At 52.8% G+C, this 19,565-nt stretch overlaps 1 protein-coding gene across 5 annotated transcripts in view; it reads left to right on the forward strand.

The window, feature by feature from the left end:
* Window positions 1-19,565, forward strand: part of TMEM266 (transmembrane protein 266) — a 111,551-nt gene that overhangs the window by 69,252 nt on the left and 22,734 nt on the right. For all 5 annotated transcript variants that reach the window (XM_047737452.1, XM_047737453.1, XM_047737451.1 and 2 more), the window contains 3 exons: window positions 8,536-8,592; window positions 9,685-9,823; window positions 13,601-13,716. In XM_047737452.1, the coding sequence (XP_047593408.1) occupies window positions 8,536-8,592; window positions 9,685-9,823; window positions 13,601-13,716 (312 nt within the window). The remainder of the gene's footprint in view (window positions 1-8,535; window positions 8,593-9,684; window positions 9,824-13,600; window positions 13,717-19,565) is intronic.

The following is a 19,565-nucleotide window of genomic DNA, read 5'->3' on the forward strand; positions in this document are numbered from 1 at the left end:
AAATACCTGGAGACATGGCTGTAGGCCGAGGGTGGGGTCATTCCAAGACTCCAAGCCTGGCAGGACTTAATGAATGGGTGTTAATTCACAGATTCTACAAAGGTTTGACCTACAAGGCTCCTGATGCTGTGGTAGATGCCTTTTGACCAGTCCTAAGCAGTATTCTAGCTCTTGTCTCAGCTAAGCTTTAGGGCAACCCAGAATGTGGGCATGGCATTTGACAAGTTGGGACAGCGAGGCCTGGAGAAGAGTGGAAAGCTGCCCAGGGTCTGCAGGAATGATAGGTGGGACCAGAAGCAAGCTCCACCCCATCCTTTGCCCATCTCAGTGCTCTGAGGGCTGTTTGAAGGCAGATGGGTCACCCTGTGCTGTGCGGCCCCAGGAGACATGTCTAGACCCAAAGAAAAGAAATTTGAGGCTGCTCTGGGCTCAGTTTGAGGACATCTGTTCAAACAGGCTGTGCTACTTGCCTGAGATGCTTCTCAATGTCACTTGCCTGACAGTGAATATCAGGCAGGCAGGCTGGGTGGGGTCCCTAAAAGGGCCCAAGGTGAAAGCAGGTGCCCCAAGAGTTTCCTGGGCCCTGATAGTCACTGTGCTTCCAGATGGCTCTGTAGCACCCAAGAACGAGCAAAACTTTTTGAGTCCAGATGGAGAATTGTACAAATGCTGTTTGTAAATCATAGTCAACCCAACCCTTGGCTGACATCGGGACCAGCCAGCCACGTGCAACCGGGGAGCCCAGCTGCTTCTCTTCCTGAAACTGTACGGGGTTGGGGCCTAGCCAGACTGGACCACCCAGCAGCAGGGTTCTCGCATGGGCCAGGAGGTGTTGGCCCCATCCCCTAATGCTGGGCGTGGTGGGAGTGGGAGGGTAGAGAGGCCCAGCTCTTTTCCTGGAAGAGGAGAAAGCTGACCTGTGGCTGGCCCTCTAGATAGGAGCCTCAAGACAGTGGTGGAAGCAGCTGCTGCTTCATCCTCCTCTTCCTCTTATTATTTTATTGAGGTGAAATTTTCATAACATAACTCTTTTAAACTATACCATCCAGTGGCATTTAGAGCATAGCCTGTGCTAGGTCACCTCTTTTGAGTGCCAAAACATTTCCCTCCCTCTCAGAGGAGGCCTGAACCCATGATGCAGTCACTCCCTACTCCCCCTTGACCCAGCCCCTCCAACCACTGATCTGCTTTCTCTGTCCGGGAACTTAACTAGTCTGGGTATTTCACATAAACACAGTCATATGATCCACGATCTTTTCCATCAACGTAGCATTGTCAAGTTTACCCATGTTGTTGCATGGCTTAGGGAGTCATTCCTTATTATGTCTGAATAGGATTCCATTGGATGGAGAGGCCACATTTTGTTTTTCCACCTGTCAGTTGGTCAAGGCTTCTTTGGCCATCAGTTGTGGGGGCCACCTCCTCTCCAGTACAGCCGCTCCATCTCAAGGGAGCCTGGCCTGCTGGCTTACCTGTGCCTTTACCAAGGGAAGGCCATTGCTAACTAAGCCAAACTGGCCCAGGGCTTCCTCTTTCCAAATCAGCAGCCACCCCAAGACTCGGGACTCATGAGGGGGTCCCTTTCCCACCTGACACTCCCTCCCAGGGATGAGCCTTGGTCATCCCACAGAAGGCAAGAAGCAGTGCTGGGCTTCACGCTCTGAAAAATGATGCATTTGCGTCCCCTCTGTGTCTGACGAGGATGCAACAAGAGGGAGCCAGTTTGGCCACGGGGTGCAGCACGTGGGGCAAGTCACGGGCGCTCTCTGGGCCTTGGCTTCCTCATCTTTGACCTGAGGGACTTGGGCCTATCCCAGGGGCAGGGCTGCCTTCTTGACCCCACCAAAGGGGGCGCACTTCAGGAAGAGAGTCTGGCTTCCCTGTCTGCTTTTCCACGTTTCAGAGAGGTGGAGGGAAATCAGGGCCCCAAACCTTCCTTTCCCCCAGCTGAGAGAGCCACACATCCTGTCACTTCTGATTGCACTTGTCCCTTCCATAATGTGAGCAGCGGCTGCCCCACCACCTCACAGGAAAAGCCTGATAGGATTATGAAATTGTCCTAAAAAGACTGAAGAGGAGGAAATGGGTAAGAGCCCAGAGCACTGGACTTCTCGAGGGATCAGGCTTGATTCAGAAGGTGCGAGGCTGCCATCCCCAGCCCGGGCCGTGTGCCCCACCGCCCCCGTGGGACCAGCACTGGAGCAAGTCTGCTGTGACTTCTTGCTGCTTTTCCATCACTGCCAGGAGCCCTTGGTCTTCGCACACCTCAGCCAGGCACCTGAGGTGCTGTGCAGAGATAAAAATCTGGTGCCACCGTGCAGGCCCAGCTTCGGGGTGTCTGTAGTTGGCTGGGAAGCAGCCAAGCAAATATGAGAGCCCTGGAAAAGGGGCTGAAGTTCAAGCTCAAGGTAGTCATGGAAGCAATCTGTCCGCAGAGGTGTGATCTCGCAAGTGGGTGAGCTGGAAGGACCTCAGGCAGCGGTCGCAGAATACATAGGGGACAGAGGCGGGAACCAGCACCCTGTGTCTGGTTGTCCACTATGGCAGGGGAAGTGGTGAGACACCCAGGGAACCCCAGCAAGACCGGATCACAAAGGCCCCTGATGTCTGGCTCAGGGGTTGGGGATCCAAAGCCAGTGGGGAGCCGCCGGAGACCTCTAAGCAGAAGAGGGGTGTGATGACATTGGCTTTTTAGAGAAGTCACCTTGATATCCAGGTCTGGAGGAAGTAGGAAGACTGGAATTTGGAGACCATTTAGGAGGCATGGCTCAGCTGTTCAAGGTTAATGGTTTGAACCAGAAAGTGGAAGGGAGATGGAGAAAGGGACAAGGGGGAAAGAGATTAAAGAGCTACACTGATCACAACCCCTGGCGGCCAGGGGTTGGAGGGGAGCACGGCAGTGGAGAAGGCCAGCCAAAGAGGCGACAGTGATGGGGTTTGCCAAGCGGAGCTCCTGCCGGACACATGGACTTAGGGGGTTTCTGGGTATGGGTGGGAATTGCAGTCAAGGTAGCGATCGTCCCTGGATGGGGTTAGGGAGTAGAGAAGAAACTGGGGCCCTGGGAAGCACTGTCGGTATGGACAGAGGAAAAGAAAGCCCAGATGAATGAGCAGGTGTAGCCAAGGGAAGTGGGAAGAGAACCCAGAGCCGCTGGTACCCTGGAGACAGAAGGGGGGTTCTGGAAGAGGAGGAAAGTGCCCAGCACACTAGACACTGCCACACTGAGATAAATTGCAGGACTTTATCCATGAGAGCCGGCAACAGGAGGTCATCGCTAACAAGGTAGGAGCGGTTCCACCGCTCTGGTGGGGCTTGTGGCAGATTGCAGTGGGTGAAGTGGAGGCGCCACCTCCAAACCTCCACCTGGGAGAAGAGGGACGGCAGCAGCTGAAGAGAGACATGGGATCAGTGAGGGATGTTTTAGAATGAGGAGACTGAGAGGGTTCTTGGGCTGACAGGAAGTTCTGGAACTCAGCTTTGCACAGCCTGTGTGTTTCACGCTTGCTTCCTTACCCGAGGGCTGGCACAGCGTACACACACAATGTAGAAGGGACTTACAACTGGTCATGTTGTCTGCCCTATGGGTCTCATACCCATTCTTTCAAGGGAGTTGAGCACCTCCTGCCAGAATGAAGCCAGCACCAGGGAGAGCGCAGCAGTTTGCCCATGAGCCCTGGTCCGACGGAGGTATTGGCTACTGTGTCTGGTCAGGAGTTCATGTGTAGACCCCTAGGGAAGACAGCAACCTCCTGGGGAGGAGGCTTGCTGTGCTCCATGCCCATGGATTTTGAGGGTGTGAGGATAGAGGAGTGAAGGGTAGGATGGTCGCTCTGCTCCTGTTTTATCAGCACCTAAGCCTAGGAGGCACCATTGTGCTCCCCCATCACCCCCAATCTGCACCTGTTACCCAGAAAGCCTTTCTTGTGCACACCAATTCAAGACTGCTTTCAGAGCCTACAAAGGTTCCTCACATTTCTTACTTTTTCCTTGTGGCTGGATCCTGAATTCCATGTCTTCCTCTTGCTGCTCTCACTTAACCTGGGGATGGGGGGATTAAGAGGAAGGAGCCAGCAGCTATCTTAGCAGAGAAAACTCGCCTAAGAGTTGATGTGCTTCTTGAAGAAGTGCGTGGGGTCAGCCTCCAGCCACCTTGTGCCCACCGCGGGTGTTCCCAAGGCCAGCCTGCACCACACTCCCCCACCCTGCCCAGCTACAGTGTTGCCGGGGCACAGGTGCAGACTAGGTGTGTGCTGCTCCCTTCTCCCCCGCTGGTGGGGCCTGGTTTCGGGGATGACTCTGCAGGGAGCAAGGGTGCCAGCCCCTACTCTGCTCACCAGGCAGTGAGCCAGGGTATCTCCCTCTGTCTGGAAAAGGGGTACCTTTTTAAAATTTTATTAGAGGCGTTCTACCGACTAGCAGGTGCTTCTGCCTGTATCCCCCAAGGTTCCCGAGCCCTAGAAGCTCATCAGACCCCATCCCAGGGAGAGAAGGTGGGGCCTTCTCAGGAGGCGCAGGAGGCCTTACTGCCACCTGACTAAGACAGAGTCTGGAGCAGATGCCAGAGTCTCACTCTTCCCTCCTGCTGCCTAAAGCCTAAATCCCTTCTCCAGGGAGAGGGGAGAGGAGTCCTTTCAGAAAGCAGGGCTTCCTGAGGGGAAAAGATGTGGGCATCTGAGGTGGGAACGAAGAGGGGCTGAGGACCAAAGGGTTTACCTGTTTCTCCCTGAGGCTGTTTCTGCACCTGCAAGATGGCAGGGGAGCTGGGCTTATAGTAAATATGTGATGCTCTCATTGAAGTTTCGCTAAGAGTTTGGCCTATCCCGTGTGCCAGAGCATCCTTAGCTCTTGAAGGCAAGGTTGGAATGAAGGGGCTGAAAACCCTCAGTCCTAGGCGGGAAAGAGGCAGCTGGAGCTTCCAAGCTCCAGGAATTCCGAGGATTTGGGTTTCCTTGGACCCTTGCTTAAAGCCCTTTGCAGGGGCACCTGGGTGGCTCAGTTGTTAAGTGTCTGCCTTTGGCTCAGGTCATGATTCCAGGGTCCCAGGATTGAGCCCCACATCAGGCTCCCTGCTCATTGGGAGGCCTGCTTCTCCCTCTCCCACTCTCCCTACTTGTAGTTGCTCTCTGGCTGTCTCTCTCTTTCTCTCTGTGTCAAACAAATAAAATCTTTAAAAAAAAAAAAAAAAAAGCCCTTTGCAACTCGTGGGGGCAGGATTACAGGACAAGGGGCCTCAGGTTGGAGTGAGTGATAAAACAGCCCCTCCTCACTGCCCTGCTCTTGCCTTCCCTGTGGAGCTTCATAGCAACCTGGTGAGGCGGGCAGCATGGGGCACTGGTCCACCCTCGTTCTAGCCAATGGCACATGCTTAGTAAGGGAGAGAGCCACAAAGAGGATCTGACTTTGGACTGTTACTGTAATTCTCCTCCCTGTTGCATCTAGGCATGTGGCCTCCCTGTTCCCAACATGGGGCATTGTTGCTTAATAAGTCCCTGTTCCCGTGGGTACCCTAGGGAAGTTTGTGAAAAAGGCATATTCCTGGGCCCTGCCCCCATAGATTCGGATACCTGGATCTCCATGCGAACCCAGGAATCTGCATTTGAGACAGATCCCCAGATGCTGACACAGGGAGTCCTTGACTGCCTACTGAGAAACACAGCTGTGACTGGATCAGTCAGCCCCTAGCAGGCAGTGTGGCCAGGTCCCTGTCTCCGTGGGCAGGGGAGTTTGGCAAAGGATGCCGCAGACAAAGGCCGCCAGGTGGGCTGTCTCCAAGCTGGGTTCTCATTCTAGCTTTGACTCAGACTTGGAGCAGCTGTCTCCACGCCACCAGGTCCCCCTCTGCAGTGGGAGGCTGGGCCAGGAGGTGTCTCCACAGCTGCCTTTGGCTGTTGTGTTTCCATGGACTGGGTTAGGAAGGAGGAGGGTGACCTGAGTCAGACCTCAGAGGATGGATCCCAGTGGGATGGGCCAGCAAGGAGGGAGGCAAGTAGCCCATGCTCCAGCTGCTCCGCTGGTTTCTGTGGCTCAGCTTTAGCCCGGTAGCCATTCAACTTCCCTCCTTCCCGGAGCACAGAGGCTCCATGTGTCTTGTCCACTGCCTGCTCCTCCCCTTGTGGGGGTTGCTGGCTGCATCTCGAGCCTGGCCGGCTCCCTTCTTTATCCCCCAACCCCGCATCCCCTGGACTGCTGCCTTGTTTATCAAGAAGTGAGAGGATTCCTTTTATATGAGGGTCCTAGAGTAGTCAAACTCAGAAACAAAAAGTAAAGTGCTGGTGACGGGCACAGTGGGGGGTGGGGGGGTTGGGATGGGGAATTGGGTTTTAACGAGTGTGATGGAAAACTTCTGGAGATGAGCGGTTGCGTGACAGTGTGAATGTACTTAATGCCACAGTACACTTTTACAAACAGTTAAAACGGTAAAATTTGTGTTATGTGTATTTTACCACAATTTTAAAAGAGGAAAAAGGAGAAGTAGCAGCCCCAGGAGAAATCCTGTTCGGACCAGGCCCTCTTTCCCTCTCTCTTGGCCCAGACTTTCTGCTTCTGGGAGCCTCACAACTGGGAATTTGGAGTGGATGTAGCCAATGTGAGATTTCAGAGGAAATAAACACCACATTTCAATGTCAGCACAGTTAGATGGATGGAATAGCAACCAAAGAAACGAGGTCCATCTGTGGTTACGCTGCTGGAGAATACCACGCAGTCAAAAACGTCCAGGTCCAAATGCCAACTCACCATCCAATGCCTGAATGACCTGGGAAGCCCCCTTCATCTCTGTGAGCTTCAGCTTCCCTCTCTGCAAAATGAAAACCACATGTGAGGTACTGGCCCAGGGCCTGGCACTTATTGGTATGTAGTAAATGGCAAAGGTTAATTTCATAAAGAATTGGGAGATTCAAGTCATTTAACCCATCTCCTTGGCATAGGGGAAACTGAGGCACAGAGAGGAGATTTGATTTGCCCAATGCCACACAACCAGTCCATTACTGAGCTGTGACTTCAAGATGTTTTGGACCTCAACCCAGGTTTCTGGAGTTTGTCCTGCAGTTAAGCATTGGTCCCCTATCAAGAAGCCATGTGAGAATGGACATCGGGCTATCACATGACCCTCTCTGTTGTCAAGATGCCGCCAGGATCCCACATACTCATTCCTTCATGAAGACAGGATAGGCTTTAACAAGGAGGAGGTGAATTTTATCAGCCAAGCCTTTTCGTGGTGTAAGTGTGGGTGGAGATCCATGGGCAGTCAGTAGCTTTGTTGAGTTCAGATGGCTGGTCTTATACTGCAGCCCATGCAAGCAGAGACACCATCTGGTGTGAATTACTGGGAGCTAGTCATCTTGCTTTAGGAAGGGCCTCCAGACACATGTACCGGGGTCCTCTGGGACTGGCATGTACATACTCTCTTTGGAGTGAGACATAGTCCTGGGGAGGAGCCCTCTCCTGAAGGCAGCAGCACTGGAGTAAATTACTAGGAGTCTTAAGGAATTCGTCCTTCATGCGTGATTTGTTCATGGACTCAAACCACACTTGCATTCTGTGTCTACCCTGCGTGAGAGAAATCAGTGTCTCTTGAGCCTTGCCTGGGGCATCAGGGAAGTAATCACCACAAGGTACGATGAAGCACCCCAAGTGCTTGATGCTGATTGATGTCCCCAAGTTCTGCAGGAACACCAAGGAAAGACTGAGCCCAGGGAGTGTGGGAGACCTTCACGGAGGTGACATCCAAGCAGGGGCCAGAAGGACAGGAAGGTCTTTTCCAGGTAGAGAAGGGAAAGGGCACCACTGCTTAGCACACTGGCCACACTGCTCTAAAAAGAAAACAGAAAACACAAGGACTTCAACAAGGCGGGGTCCATTTCTCTCTCACGGAAGGACAAGTGGGGTGAACAGTTCAGGCAGATGTGGTCCTTTGGGGCTGCTGGGGACCCAGAAGGACTCCATCTTGTTGCCCATCCCTCCCTACCAAAGATGACTCACCCACCATACCTGCACAGTCTAGTCTTTGGGCAGAGGGAAAGAGGAGAAGGAGCCTAATGCCTTCTACAGCTGGGAGATGCTGGCTGTAGCTGGGTGACCATGCTAATTATCCAATTATTCTCTAAGAAAAAGAGAGGAGATTGGGGGAGAAGGGAGGAGAGCGAACAGGCAGTCTGCCATATGCAAAGACAAGGCAAAAGAGAAAAGAGCTTGCATGTTTGTAGAATTGTGGCATAGACAGGCATGCAGGAGATGACTCTGGAGAGGGAAGTGGGATCGGGGTATATTCTGTATGTCCTGGGAGCACTGCAGTGTGTTAGGGTGTGGGGTGGGGGGAGGTTTGCATGGATCGTGATGCAAACCAGGAGCTGAGGCAAAGTGTGGTAGGGAGCGCATGTAAGCTGAGAAACTCTCAGAGGGTGATAAAGACATTTTCCATTACTGAACAAGGAGGCAGAGCCCCGATTCTGAGCTCTGGAATCTTCTCCCCTGGGGGGATGGGCAGGGACTGGAGAGCAGTAATCATAATCTCTTCTCTCATTTCCTCTCCCCAGACTGTACTTCGGATTGTGGTGCTTGGGATCTGGGATTATATCGAAAACAAAATAGAGGTAAAGGCCAGCGTCGATGCACACCCCCCACACTGGCCATCCTGGGAGCCGGAAAATATCCCTCCGGGTGGGACCCTCAAAAAGGCCTGATCCTTCCACACAGGGTGCAGAAGTCCCTGTGGCTCTGTTGTTGGGGTTGGAGGGCAGGGGACAGGCAGATGGAGAAAGTTCCTGGCAAAGGGACAGCCTGAAAATTCTCCTCAAAATTCTGCAAGATTTGAGAAGTTTTTTTGAGTCAGTTGGAAAAGCTTCGAAATGTGTCTTAAAACAAATGATTCCACTCTAAAATGGCCCAGTGGTCAGAGAGCTGGGCAAGCTTGTTTCAGTAGAGTATCCCACCGCTCTGCTTTCTATAAAAGGGTCTGGTTTAGTGGGTGGGGATGAGAGGCCAAGGAAGCCTGGCCGTCGCTGGGAGTTTTGTGCATGCAGGACCGGGACCATGTCCACTGTCCACTCCTTCCTCACCCACCCCCCACCCCACATCCACGCTGTAGCCTCTTTGGGCCACGTGCTGGGAACAGACATAAAGGCCTGGCCCATGGAAGTCCAGATGCACCCAAGCTTGAGCAGGCAGATAGAAGGTCGGGGCCCAAGTCTGAATTGCCCATACTGGGCCCCCTCTTCTCCTAGCCCTTCCTCCTTGTGGTGAGAGACTCAGCGTCAGACAGAAATAAGATGTAGGCTCTCGGCTCCTGCTACCCAAGGGGAAGGATCCAGCCTTCAGCCCCCACTGCCAGTGAGGGATTCAGAAAGGCTAGAACAGGAACACTGGGGCATAGAATACAAGCCCACTCCCAGGAGGGGATGAGACACTGGGAAAAGATGCTGGGAGCAACCCCAGGCCATCGGAACAAAGTCTGTGGATGGGCTGAGGTCACTTAAGAGGGAAGAGAGTACCATGGGCATGTCTAGGAGTGGAGAGGTCACTGAAGAGATGGAGGAGGGTCAGGGGAGACTTGAGGTGGGGATAGGGGAGAACTGATGTGAGGACAGACCTCCTGGAGAATTCGGCCATACCAGCTGCTTTGTCTGACCTGCTTCTGGGACATCCAGGAAGTGGCCCATGGCACTGAAATCCAATTCCTCTCACAGGTGTTTGATGGGGCTGTGATCATCCTGTCCTTGGCCCCGATGGTGGCGTCCACTGTGGCCAATGGGCCCAGGAGCCCCTGGGATGCCATCAGCCTCATTATCATGCTCCGGATCTGGCGGGTGAAGAGGGTCATTGATGGTGAGTGGTCCAAGAAGGGTCAGTGACGCTGGCAGGGTGGCAGGTGGCCACTACTGAGCCTGGCACTGTTGACTAAGAGCAGAGGGAGGCCACGTGGTATGGGGTAGGTGGGAGGCATGACCCCGCCAGCCTCAGGGACTGGAGGCCAGAGCCTGCTGGTGCAGAAACTCCAAGCCTGTCACCACTCACTCCATGTCACATGTCCAGGAGCTGCACACACTGCCCAGATGTCCCATGCAAGCACTTGAGCATTTGCTCCAACATAACTATTTATTGTATGTCCGGCTGGCCAGCACCTCCCATGAGAACTTACAGCAGGGCCTGCCATTCTGGAACACCAGCATTGCACAGCCTGAGGGTTTGGACTCACGCCTGCCGCTCACCGCCGCCTACAGACTCACCACTGGCTTCGTCCAGCCTACTGGTCGAGGGGTTGCTCCCTGTGGGGCCCATCTCCCCTCTGTCCAGCAAGGGGTGCCCCATCCCCAACCTGTCGACCTGCAAACAGCTCAAGATGGTTTCTGGGAGAGGTGCTGGCTTGGTCTGTGTTTTGGCTTGTTTTGGTCAGAGTTAGTGGTGCATGCTCCCATCCGAGCTTCCGTTCCCAGAGAGTGTCTGTTACCTCCGCTCTCTCCCTGCCTTTGCTATCATCAGAACCAAAGGCCACCCTCCCAAAGGAGCTACCTCTTATGGAGAGCTTTGCCCTGACCTGGGTCATTCCTCTATTTCTAGGAAATGATGACAGACCTGAGAGTGTCCCCCCGGAAGAGGGACACCCAAATGAGAGAATTCTGAAAACCTTGTCCCTGAAGAACAGGGCAGGGTACTAGGATGGGGTGGCCTGGTGATGGGGAAGAGGGAGAAGCCAGCTCCAGGTTCCAGAAGGTGGTCCTTAGACCTCCCAGGACATGACAGAGAGGCCCGCCTCACCTCAGCCAGACTCAGCACAGACCAGACACAGAGCCACCACAGATGGGTTGGCCTGCCCCTCAAGGAGGTGGGCTCCTGCAGGAGTGTGGGCAGTCTGAGCCAGGTGGTCGCATGGAGGGGCAAGGCACAACAAGGAGGTTATATAGATGACGATTCCTGAGCTTTTTTTAAAGTAGCAAAACCCTTTCTTCTGCAAAATCTTATGCAGCTCTCCAGTGTGAAAGATAGATTAAAAGGGAAGCATTTTGGTTGACTTGAAGTGCGAGGGGGCAGAGCCCACGTCCTTGCCCTCTCTTCTCCTGGGGGCATCTCTAAGGACCTTCTGGAGCAGGTTCAGACCACGTTAGATAGACTATTAAGACTACAGATTGTATCGTATACAGACTCTTAAGGTCACTCTGGCCCTGAAATTTGGTTGCAAATGTCAGAAATTGTGGCTATGAGGATACCCCAACAGCATTTGCAGGGGAGTGGAGGAAGGGTATGGGGCAGGAAGGACAGCCTCTGGGGTCTCTCATCCCCTGGCAGAGTTCCCTCTTGCTAGTCCCTGCCTTCACCCCGGTTAGCACTGTGGGGTGTGATGTCTTTTCAGGGAACTAGCTCCTAATCCAGAATCTTCATCCAACTGGAATGTGACTTTGTAAGGTCCAAACCGGGAAGGCTTTGAGAGGTCGTCTCGTCCATTCCTGTCATTTGACGGATGGGGAAACTGAGGCCAAGAGGGATAAGGGTCGCACAGCAAAGCAAATTGGAGCTCAGGCCCACTGGCAAGTGCCAGTGTGCTCTTTATCTGTACACTCACCCTCATCTGCTCAGGGCGCGTCCACTCACAAGAACATCGTTTCCCTTCAGAGCAGGAACAGCGCCTTCTGGCTCTTCTCAGCCAGCTGTGAACAGCTGGTCACCCTCACACTGATGGGTCTTGACAGCCCATTGCGAGCTCTCTTCCGAGCTGCTGCCCCTTTATCCTGACATAGCAGTCATGGCTGTACCACTGGAAACCTCGGGATAGGGATGTGCTGGGTGAAAGTGTGGGTGTTAATTTGCTTCTCTCACCCTGGGTGTGAATTGGCTTCAGCAGAGTTCTGAGGAGGCAGAAGCCACTGGGTACAGCCTTGGGAGCCTGGAGACGGGCCTGCAGGACAAGTGGGCTGCCCTCCAGTTGAGAAGCAAACAGGAGAATTCTGCTTTCTCTGCCCCACATGATTCCTGCAGCAGCCAGAGAACACCCAGAGGGTGGGAGACCATGGGTGGAAAAGGAATCGAAGAGTGGAGATGTGGAGAGTTGTAGAATACAGCGGCAAGAGAGGCCTGTGACCGAAATTTCTGACTAGTCAGGAAAAGCTGAATTCTGTGACATGAGAAGAGCATGAAGGCCAGAGGCCAGGGTCGGGTCAGGAGTTGATACTGAGACTTCACAGAGCCCCGAGAACTGCCCAAGGGAGGGGCCCATGTGGCTACCACAAGCTACAAGATCTGGGGCCCTCCAACCTGAGGCTAGACTCTCTCTGGGTCAATAGGACTGTCCATGAGTAAAAGAGACCCAGAATGACAGTGACTTAAAGTGGAAGCCTTTCTCTCACAGGAAAGTCTGTAGGTCGGGAGTCCCGGGCTGATGTGGCACTCTCTGTAGTTGAGACTCCAGGCTCCTCCTGTTTGTTGCTCTGCCGTACATTGTCTACCTTCCAAAGTCACGCCATGGCCCAGGATGGCTGCTCCAGGGCCAGCCATCACATCGTTATCTCAGCCACTAGGAAGAAGGAAGAGAGGAAGAAGATAAAGAGGCAAAAGGAAAACCCCAGCTGCCTTTCCTCTTTAGACATCTTTATTGAGATATAGTTCCCACACCATGAAACACCCATTTAAAGTGCACAATTCCATGGTTTTTAGTATATTGCTAGGGTCATGCAAATATCACCAAAACCTAAGCTTAGAGCCTTTTCACCACTTCAAAAAGAAAGCCCGTACCCATTAGCAGTCACTTCACATGACCCTCCCAGCCCTAGGCAGCCAGTAACCTACTTCCTCTCTCTGTAGATTTGCCTCTTCTGGACATTTCATATGAGTAGGATCATAGCCTGTGTGTTCTGGTGTGTCTGCTTTCCTTCACTGAACAAAAGCATTCAGGTTTCATCCATGTGTAGCCTTTGTTTCATTTCTTTTTATTTTTGCATCAGGCTTGTTTGTATGGACGGGCCACATTTTCTCTATACCCTCATCCGTTGCTGGACGTTTAGCTTGTTTCCACATTTGACTGCTGGGAACATCCATGTCCAAGCTTTTGTGTGGAGGTATGTTTTCGTTTCTCTGAAGTACCTAGGCATGGACTCGCCTTGCCCTGTGGTCACTCTGTTTTAGCCATCTCAGGACCTGCTCCACTGTTTTCCAGAGCGGCTGCCCCATGTCACTTTCCCACCAGCAGTGATTGAGGATTCCAGGATTTCTGCTTCCTTGTTACCGCCAGCTCCTGGAAGCTGCTGCATGACACCTGCACTTGCCTCACAATGTCCAGACTGTGGTCTCACAGCTGGCCATAGCTGCACAGGATACTCAAAAGTCCAGCCCTTGCTCCGGGCAGCTGTGCACACAGCCAGAAGGAAGGGTGCTGTCACTAGGACAAAGGAGGAAAACAGTTCTCTTGGTCACCGTAGGTTAGGGTTCTAGCCCTCTTATAATGTCTGGGTACTGTGGGGTGCCTAGACATCCCCTGAGCCCCTGTACCCCCCGGCTCCTCTAGGAACCACTCCCGGACTTGAACCTGCCGCTGGCTGGCTGCCGGGACTGGCCCCTCTCCCTCCTGAGCCCCACTACTGCCAAGTTCTTCACGGAGCTGTCTCTGTCTTCCAGCTTACGTCCTGCCGGTGAAGGTAGAGATGGAGATGGTCATCCAGCAGTACGAGAAGGCCAAGGTCATCCAAGACGAGCAGCTGGAGAGACTGACGCAGATCTGTCAGGAGCAAGGGGTAATGCCCTGCCACTCCGGGTCTGTCCAGAGCCAAGGGCCCCGGTGATGCCTAAAACCGCAGAAGACCAGAACTGCAGGGCCCCCGAGGACACATGGGGAACCTAAGGCCCAGAGAGTGGGAAACCAGTCTCTGAAGGTCACTCCTGCTCGGCCTCACCAGGCCTGCGCTCAGCACCAACTCTCAGGCCAGGGTGCTTTCTCTTTGTACCATGGTGACCAGTGAGCCCTCCAGCCTGAGCCAGCCATCACCGACTTAGTTCAGCAGAGTCTTCTGGAGACAGTGGTCTCTAGAGCAGGGGACAGCTTCTGTCCACAGAGGTTGCTGGGCACCACTGTGGACCAGTCACCACCCAGGACCCCCCGACACCTCCCCCCACAAAGAGGTGTTCATAGTTCTCTGTGCCTTCCAGGAGCTATGGGGAAGGCAGAGAGGGGCCCTGTGAGGCCATACTCAGCAGAGCCAGTGGGGCGGGGCAGGGGGGCAGCTGGGTCCTGAAGCAAGACTACAGAGCCCTGTAGAAACACAGCCTCCAAGGAGGGGATGTTCTGGTACCTGGTGAGAATGCCGGTGAGATTGCTGCAGAGGGGACAAGCGAGCGAGGTGGTGGAAAGTGTGGAGGAGGATAGACGAAATATATGGTCATTCTGGCCTCTCCGTTGGATTCTGGGAGGAGGACAGGCCACTGCCCCTTACCCTATGAGCCGCATAAGCTATGCCCCCCACCCTTAGTCCCCAGCACCAGCCCAGGCATAGAATGCCCCAGCTACTTATCCCGTGTGGGGCTGAGCACTTCTGGCTTGCAGTGCTCCTTCCCCCTGCCCCTCTGTGGAGCCCACAGGCACTCTCTGTGGGGGTCTGAGGGCCACATGTATCTGCCTGGCTTTTCAAATGTCCTTCATCTCATACATAAACACTCTGAAGAAGTCAGAGTCACCTCCCATTCCGACAAGCCCTGTGCCGTCCCATCTTCCATTTTGGTTGTGATGTACCCCTTGCTTGAGCCCTTGTCCCTTGTCAGCCCTGCCTAACTAATTTGTGTGCAGCCTGCATGTCCTGGCTTTTCCACTAACCACAGCACTGTCCTCCTGCAGCAGTCACTGCTCCCTTAACCCCTGGCCCTGCTGTGGGCCTCCGCTGAGCACTGGGGACTTGCTGCCGCGGGCTCTGGTTCTCTGCACCCGGGACTGCTGCTCCCATGGAATGGGATGCTCCCGCAGGATAGACCTCGTCTGTCTTACATTTGCCTGCAGCCCAGCACCCTCTTGTGGTGGGTCTCCAGGGCCCCCAACCCCAACCTCTCCTAGCTGGAAGAAGAGCTGGAGGGAATGGGAAGTCTGTGGAATGTCACCACAAATTGATCCCTAGGATTGTCCACAGACACAGGCACACAGAGTCTTCAAAATCATCTCTTTGGAATGTCTGTCAGGGAACCAAATCTTTTTATCTACTTTGGGAACACGATGGCCTTTCATTTTAGCACAAAATGTTTATGAGAGATAAGAGGGGACATCAGGGGACACAGCCCTCAGGAGAACATCCTCCTTGGGATACTGGGCATGGGGCAGTCTTTACAGGGTTGTGGACCTGGGAAGACTAGTGTTCTAGTCCCTAAGTGGTTGGCATCTGCTTCACTCTCACCTGTGCATCTAGTTTGCCAGCACCATCACGGCCTGTGCTGGGCACTGGGGGCACTGTGGTGGAGAGGATTTGGCCCCTACCCGCAGGAGGCTCTGGGTGGCTCAAGTCTGGCAGGCCCAAAAACAAACAGGGGCCGTCTGGTGCATGCCTGGGGCAGGGACATGTCTGGAGTTCTGCATGCCATGGGGGCAGGGGAGCGGATGGGTTTCCAGAGGAGCTGGCATTGGGCAGGGCCACTTGGAGAAGGGTGCCTGGCAGAGGGGACAGGTGAGGCATTAGAGTGGGTGTTGTACCAGGGGAGCTCAAGAACATTCAGGAAGGAGAAGGCTGGCTTGGGAAGGGCCTACATGGCTGATCTAGGAATTTGGACTCCATCCCGTAGGGAAAGGGGAGGCCTGGGGTGTTAGAAGCAGGGGTGGGAAGTCTCAGGTTGGAGTTTTTGATGGATCTCTCTGGCTGCTGTTGGAGGTGGGATGGGCAAGAGTGAGGAATGGAGATAAGAAGCCTGGGCTGAGAGGCTTTTTCAGCCGCCCGGAGGGGAGAGGCCTGGGTTCAGAGCAGACGGAGGTCTAGAAGAGGAGGGCAGAGGACAGATCTGGGTGTCAGCCAGGATCTGGCTGGAGCTTGGTCAGGCAGCTTTCAGGCTACTAATAGGAAAATGAACACCACGTGGCTGCAGTTGGCCACGTGACAGACTGCGACAGAGTACCACATCTGCCCTTCATAAGCTCTCACACAGCCCTCCAGCCCCGCAGAGAACAAGCTGACCCACTGCAAGCCTCACAGTCACAGCGCATGGGCCACACGGCCGAGAGAAAACCCTGCCGGCAGCCCCACCCCCAGTTCTTTCCACTAGGACCCCCGTCCTCAGCCCACAGAGACCCCACATGTGGCCTCCCTCCCAGGGGTCCCAGCCAAGGGGAGACTCCCTTGGATTCTGCACAGGAAAGAGCTAATAAATAAAGACAGATTTCCTCTAGGTAATGACATCTGGAAAAGAGATGAGCAGAAACAAACCATTTTAATTTAAAAAACACCTGAAGCCTGTCATCTTAGTTGTAGCAAAAAGGGCCAGCTGGGCTGGAATTCCAGTGGGCCGCAGGGAAGGCAGGAGAAGCCCGATAAGAGCAGAGAAAACAGGGCGGCTGCTGTCCCAAAGCTGAGCACTGCCCTCTCCATGGTGTGGAGCACATAGACACCTCATTCCCAGGTCTCTTCAGGACCAGGTTTGAGATTTGACTGGGTTACAAACAGCCTTAAAGAAATGAGAGTGAGGGCTCACAACACATCCAGACGGCCAGACACTTTGAGAGAAGAGCGCCTGGAATGGATGAGAATAGACTTTAAGGGAAGACCTGAGTGCAAAGCCAGCTTGGCCACTGATGGGCCTTGTGGCTTTGGTCACTGATGGGACCTGTGTGGCCCTTGGTTTTCCTAATCTGAAAAAGAGGAATAGTGACAAATTCCATGAAGGATGGTTGTGACATGGTGTAGCCTGAAGTCTGACCCACGATAAATAGTGACTGCCAGCCCACCCCTTCTCCCCCGTGTACATCCATTTATTTTATGGATAAGACGACTGAGGTATGGGTGACTCGCCCGAGAGCTATCAGCTAGTTGAGGGCTGTGAGAGCCAGGAATAGACCCGGCTGTCCTAATGGAACACTGTTCTTTCCCAGCCCACCTTTCTTAGGGTCGCGTTCTATGTCGTTTTTCTACCCATGTCACTTCTCGGTGCTCGGTGAAGACATTGGCCAGATGATGCCCCCGGATGTCTTTAAACCACAGCCTGAGCGCAGCTCTCGGACAGGGACAGATGTAGCGGCACTCAGCCATCTTGGTGGTATTTCCAGACTCTCCCACTGTATCCATCTCCCTGCTACCCCCAAACCCCCTCTTTGTCAAAAACTCTTGCGCTCTCTCTTCCTGCTGGAATTCTCAGTTTAATAAAGCAGTTTCCACATCAGATTCATAAGTGCTACCTGAAACGCTGAAATTTATCAAAGTTCCCATGAAATGTTCAGGATCTCAGATTAAATGAAACAGTCAATTTGTATTCATCCCACTCTCTTCCTGGGGTGTGTACTGTGTAAATATTTCCCAAGACATTATTCATCATAGCTCTTTTTAAAATAAACTTTATTTTTTAGAACGGTTTTAGATTTATAGAAGAGTCGTGAGGATGGTACAGAGTTCCCATGTTCTCCACACCCAATTGCCCTGTTAACATGACATCTCCTATTAGTATCATGCATTTTTACAACTAAGGACTTGATAATGGTGTGTTATTATTAAAGTCCATATATTGTTCCGATTTCTGTAGTTTCTAGCTAATGTCCTTGACCTGTTCCAGGATCCCATTCAGGACACCGCATTACATGCGATTATCATATCTCTTTAGGCTCCTCCTGGCTATAAAATTTCCTCTGACTTTCTTTGTTTTTGATGACTGACCATTTGGAGTACTGTTCAGGTATTGCGTAGGACGCCCCAGGACTGGGATTTGTCTGATGTTTTTCTCATGATTAGACTGGAGTAATGGGTTTTGGGGGAGGAAGATCATCACATCACATCGAGGGTACCTGCTGTCAACATGACTTCTCACCGTCTGACGTTGTCCTATCTCTGCTCTGTAAAGTTACTCTATTTTATTCATCTTGGCTTTTTTAGAAGGCTTAAATTGCTTGTCGCTGTGACCCTGTAGAGACTCTTGGGTGACATAGTTTGCTGGTTTCTTGCATGAATATCTTGTACATTTGATCTTCTGTGCCACGTGGCAGCTCCCTTCTTACCACAGGCACACCCATTGTGCCCCAGGACCACCTTATGTTATAAATGAAAGTGTCCTTAGAGGGCATCTGACACAATCCTAGATTCAGCACATGGGGGCGCTCTGAGGCACAGAGAAGGGGAGAAGTGTGCCCAACATCACACAGCAATTAGGAGATGAGGATGGAAACAGGATCTCTTACCCCCTCACTGCAGTGCTCCCCTGCATCTGGAACCACACTGGCCTCTGGTCTTCACAGGGAGACAGGACACAGTGTTTCCCTCATTTCCATCATCTCTTCTGCCATTCCTCCTGGAAATCTGGGGCCAGCAAAAAGGAGGACACTCTGTTAGGCATTCTTACCTTTCCGAAGCCCTGGCTGGCCTTGGGCGGCCTGCTTCCAGATTGCTCCCTTCTGTGACGGGAGCAGATAGCCTCAGACCCTCTGCGGAAAGTTCCTCCCCTTTCGCTTGTATTTTGCTCTCTGTCTGGATCCTGGCCAGATTTTCTTCAGAGTTAATCTTGCCAGTACACAGATGGGCTCCAGAGGCGGGATGCTAGTTACTGTCCTTGGGAGAGATGGTGTGAGTTCTTTGTCTCCGTGTACTGGCTGCTTCAGAAATTAAAACTGTTTGAAGTGCAATGGTAAAGTCCCTGCAATGATATATTCTTCCAGCTCATCTTAAGAAACCACTTCTGAGGGTGTATGTACAGCTGTGTGCAGGATCTAGCTCTAATTCTGAGACATATTCTGAAGTCCCCGTTGTACCTGCTCTTTGCCCCGTAAGCTTTGCCTTTGGCCTAGAGTTAATAGGATCCAGCCTGGCTCACTGTCAAAATGTATTCCTCTTCTTTGCTGGGTCCTGTGGCAAGGATGGAAGAAAGTTAATTTCTCTTTCCTCAGTACCGTTCACCCTGAGACCATTCGCAAAAACCCAGGTATCAAGGGTGACATGAGGCCCAGCCTGCAAGGAGGCACATGGAGCTCTGTGAACCCCTTAGGACAGCCTTGGACCTTGGGCCAGCATCAGTCCCTGAATGAGGAGTCCTCTGTGGGGGCAGCCTAGAGGGGTGGAGGGAGTCTGCTTAGACAAGAGGCCAGCAAGTGAGATTCTGACCTCCGCTCTGCCAGCGGCTAATCTCCCCTTTAATCCCTGGGCCTCAGTTTCCCTGTTGGGAAAAATGGAGGAAACAAGGCTTATGTCATGAGGATGCTCTAAGGATCAGACTAATTCAAGAATCATATATAAAGTCTGGTCTACTGGAGTCTTTCAGTAAATATAAAAAAAATGGAAAGAGAGTAAAATAATCACTCATATAATTGTGACCACTTACAAATGCACCCCCGTGTATTTTAGCTTCCTTTGACCTTACAGTCAGAGTGCATAGGCTAGGTCTTATTAACACCTTTGTAAATGGAAAGACAACAGCTAAGAGA

This window comes from Lutra lutra, chromosome 7 (genome assembly GCF_902655055.1).
Source record: "Lutra lutra chromosome 7, mLutLut1.2, whole genome shotgun sequence".
Classification (NCBI taxonomy): domain Eukaryota; kingdom Metazoa; phylum Chordata; class Mammalia; order Carnivora; family Mustelidae; genus Lutra; species Lutra lutra.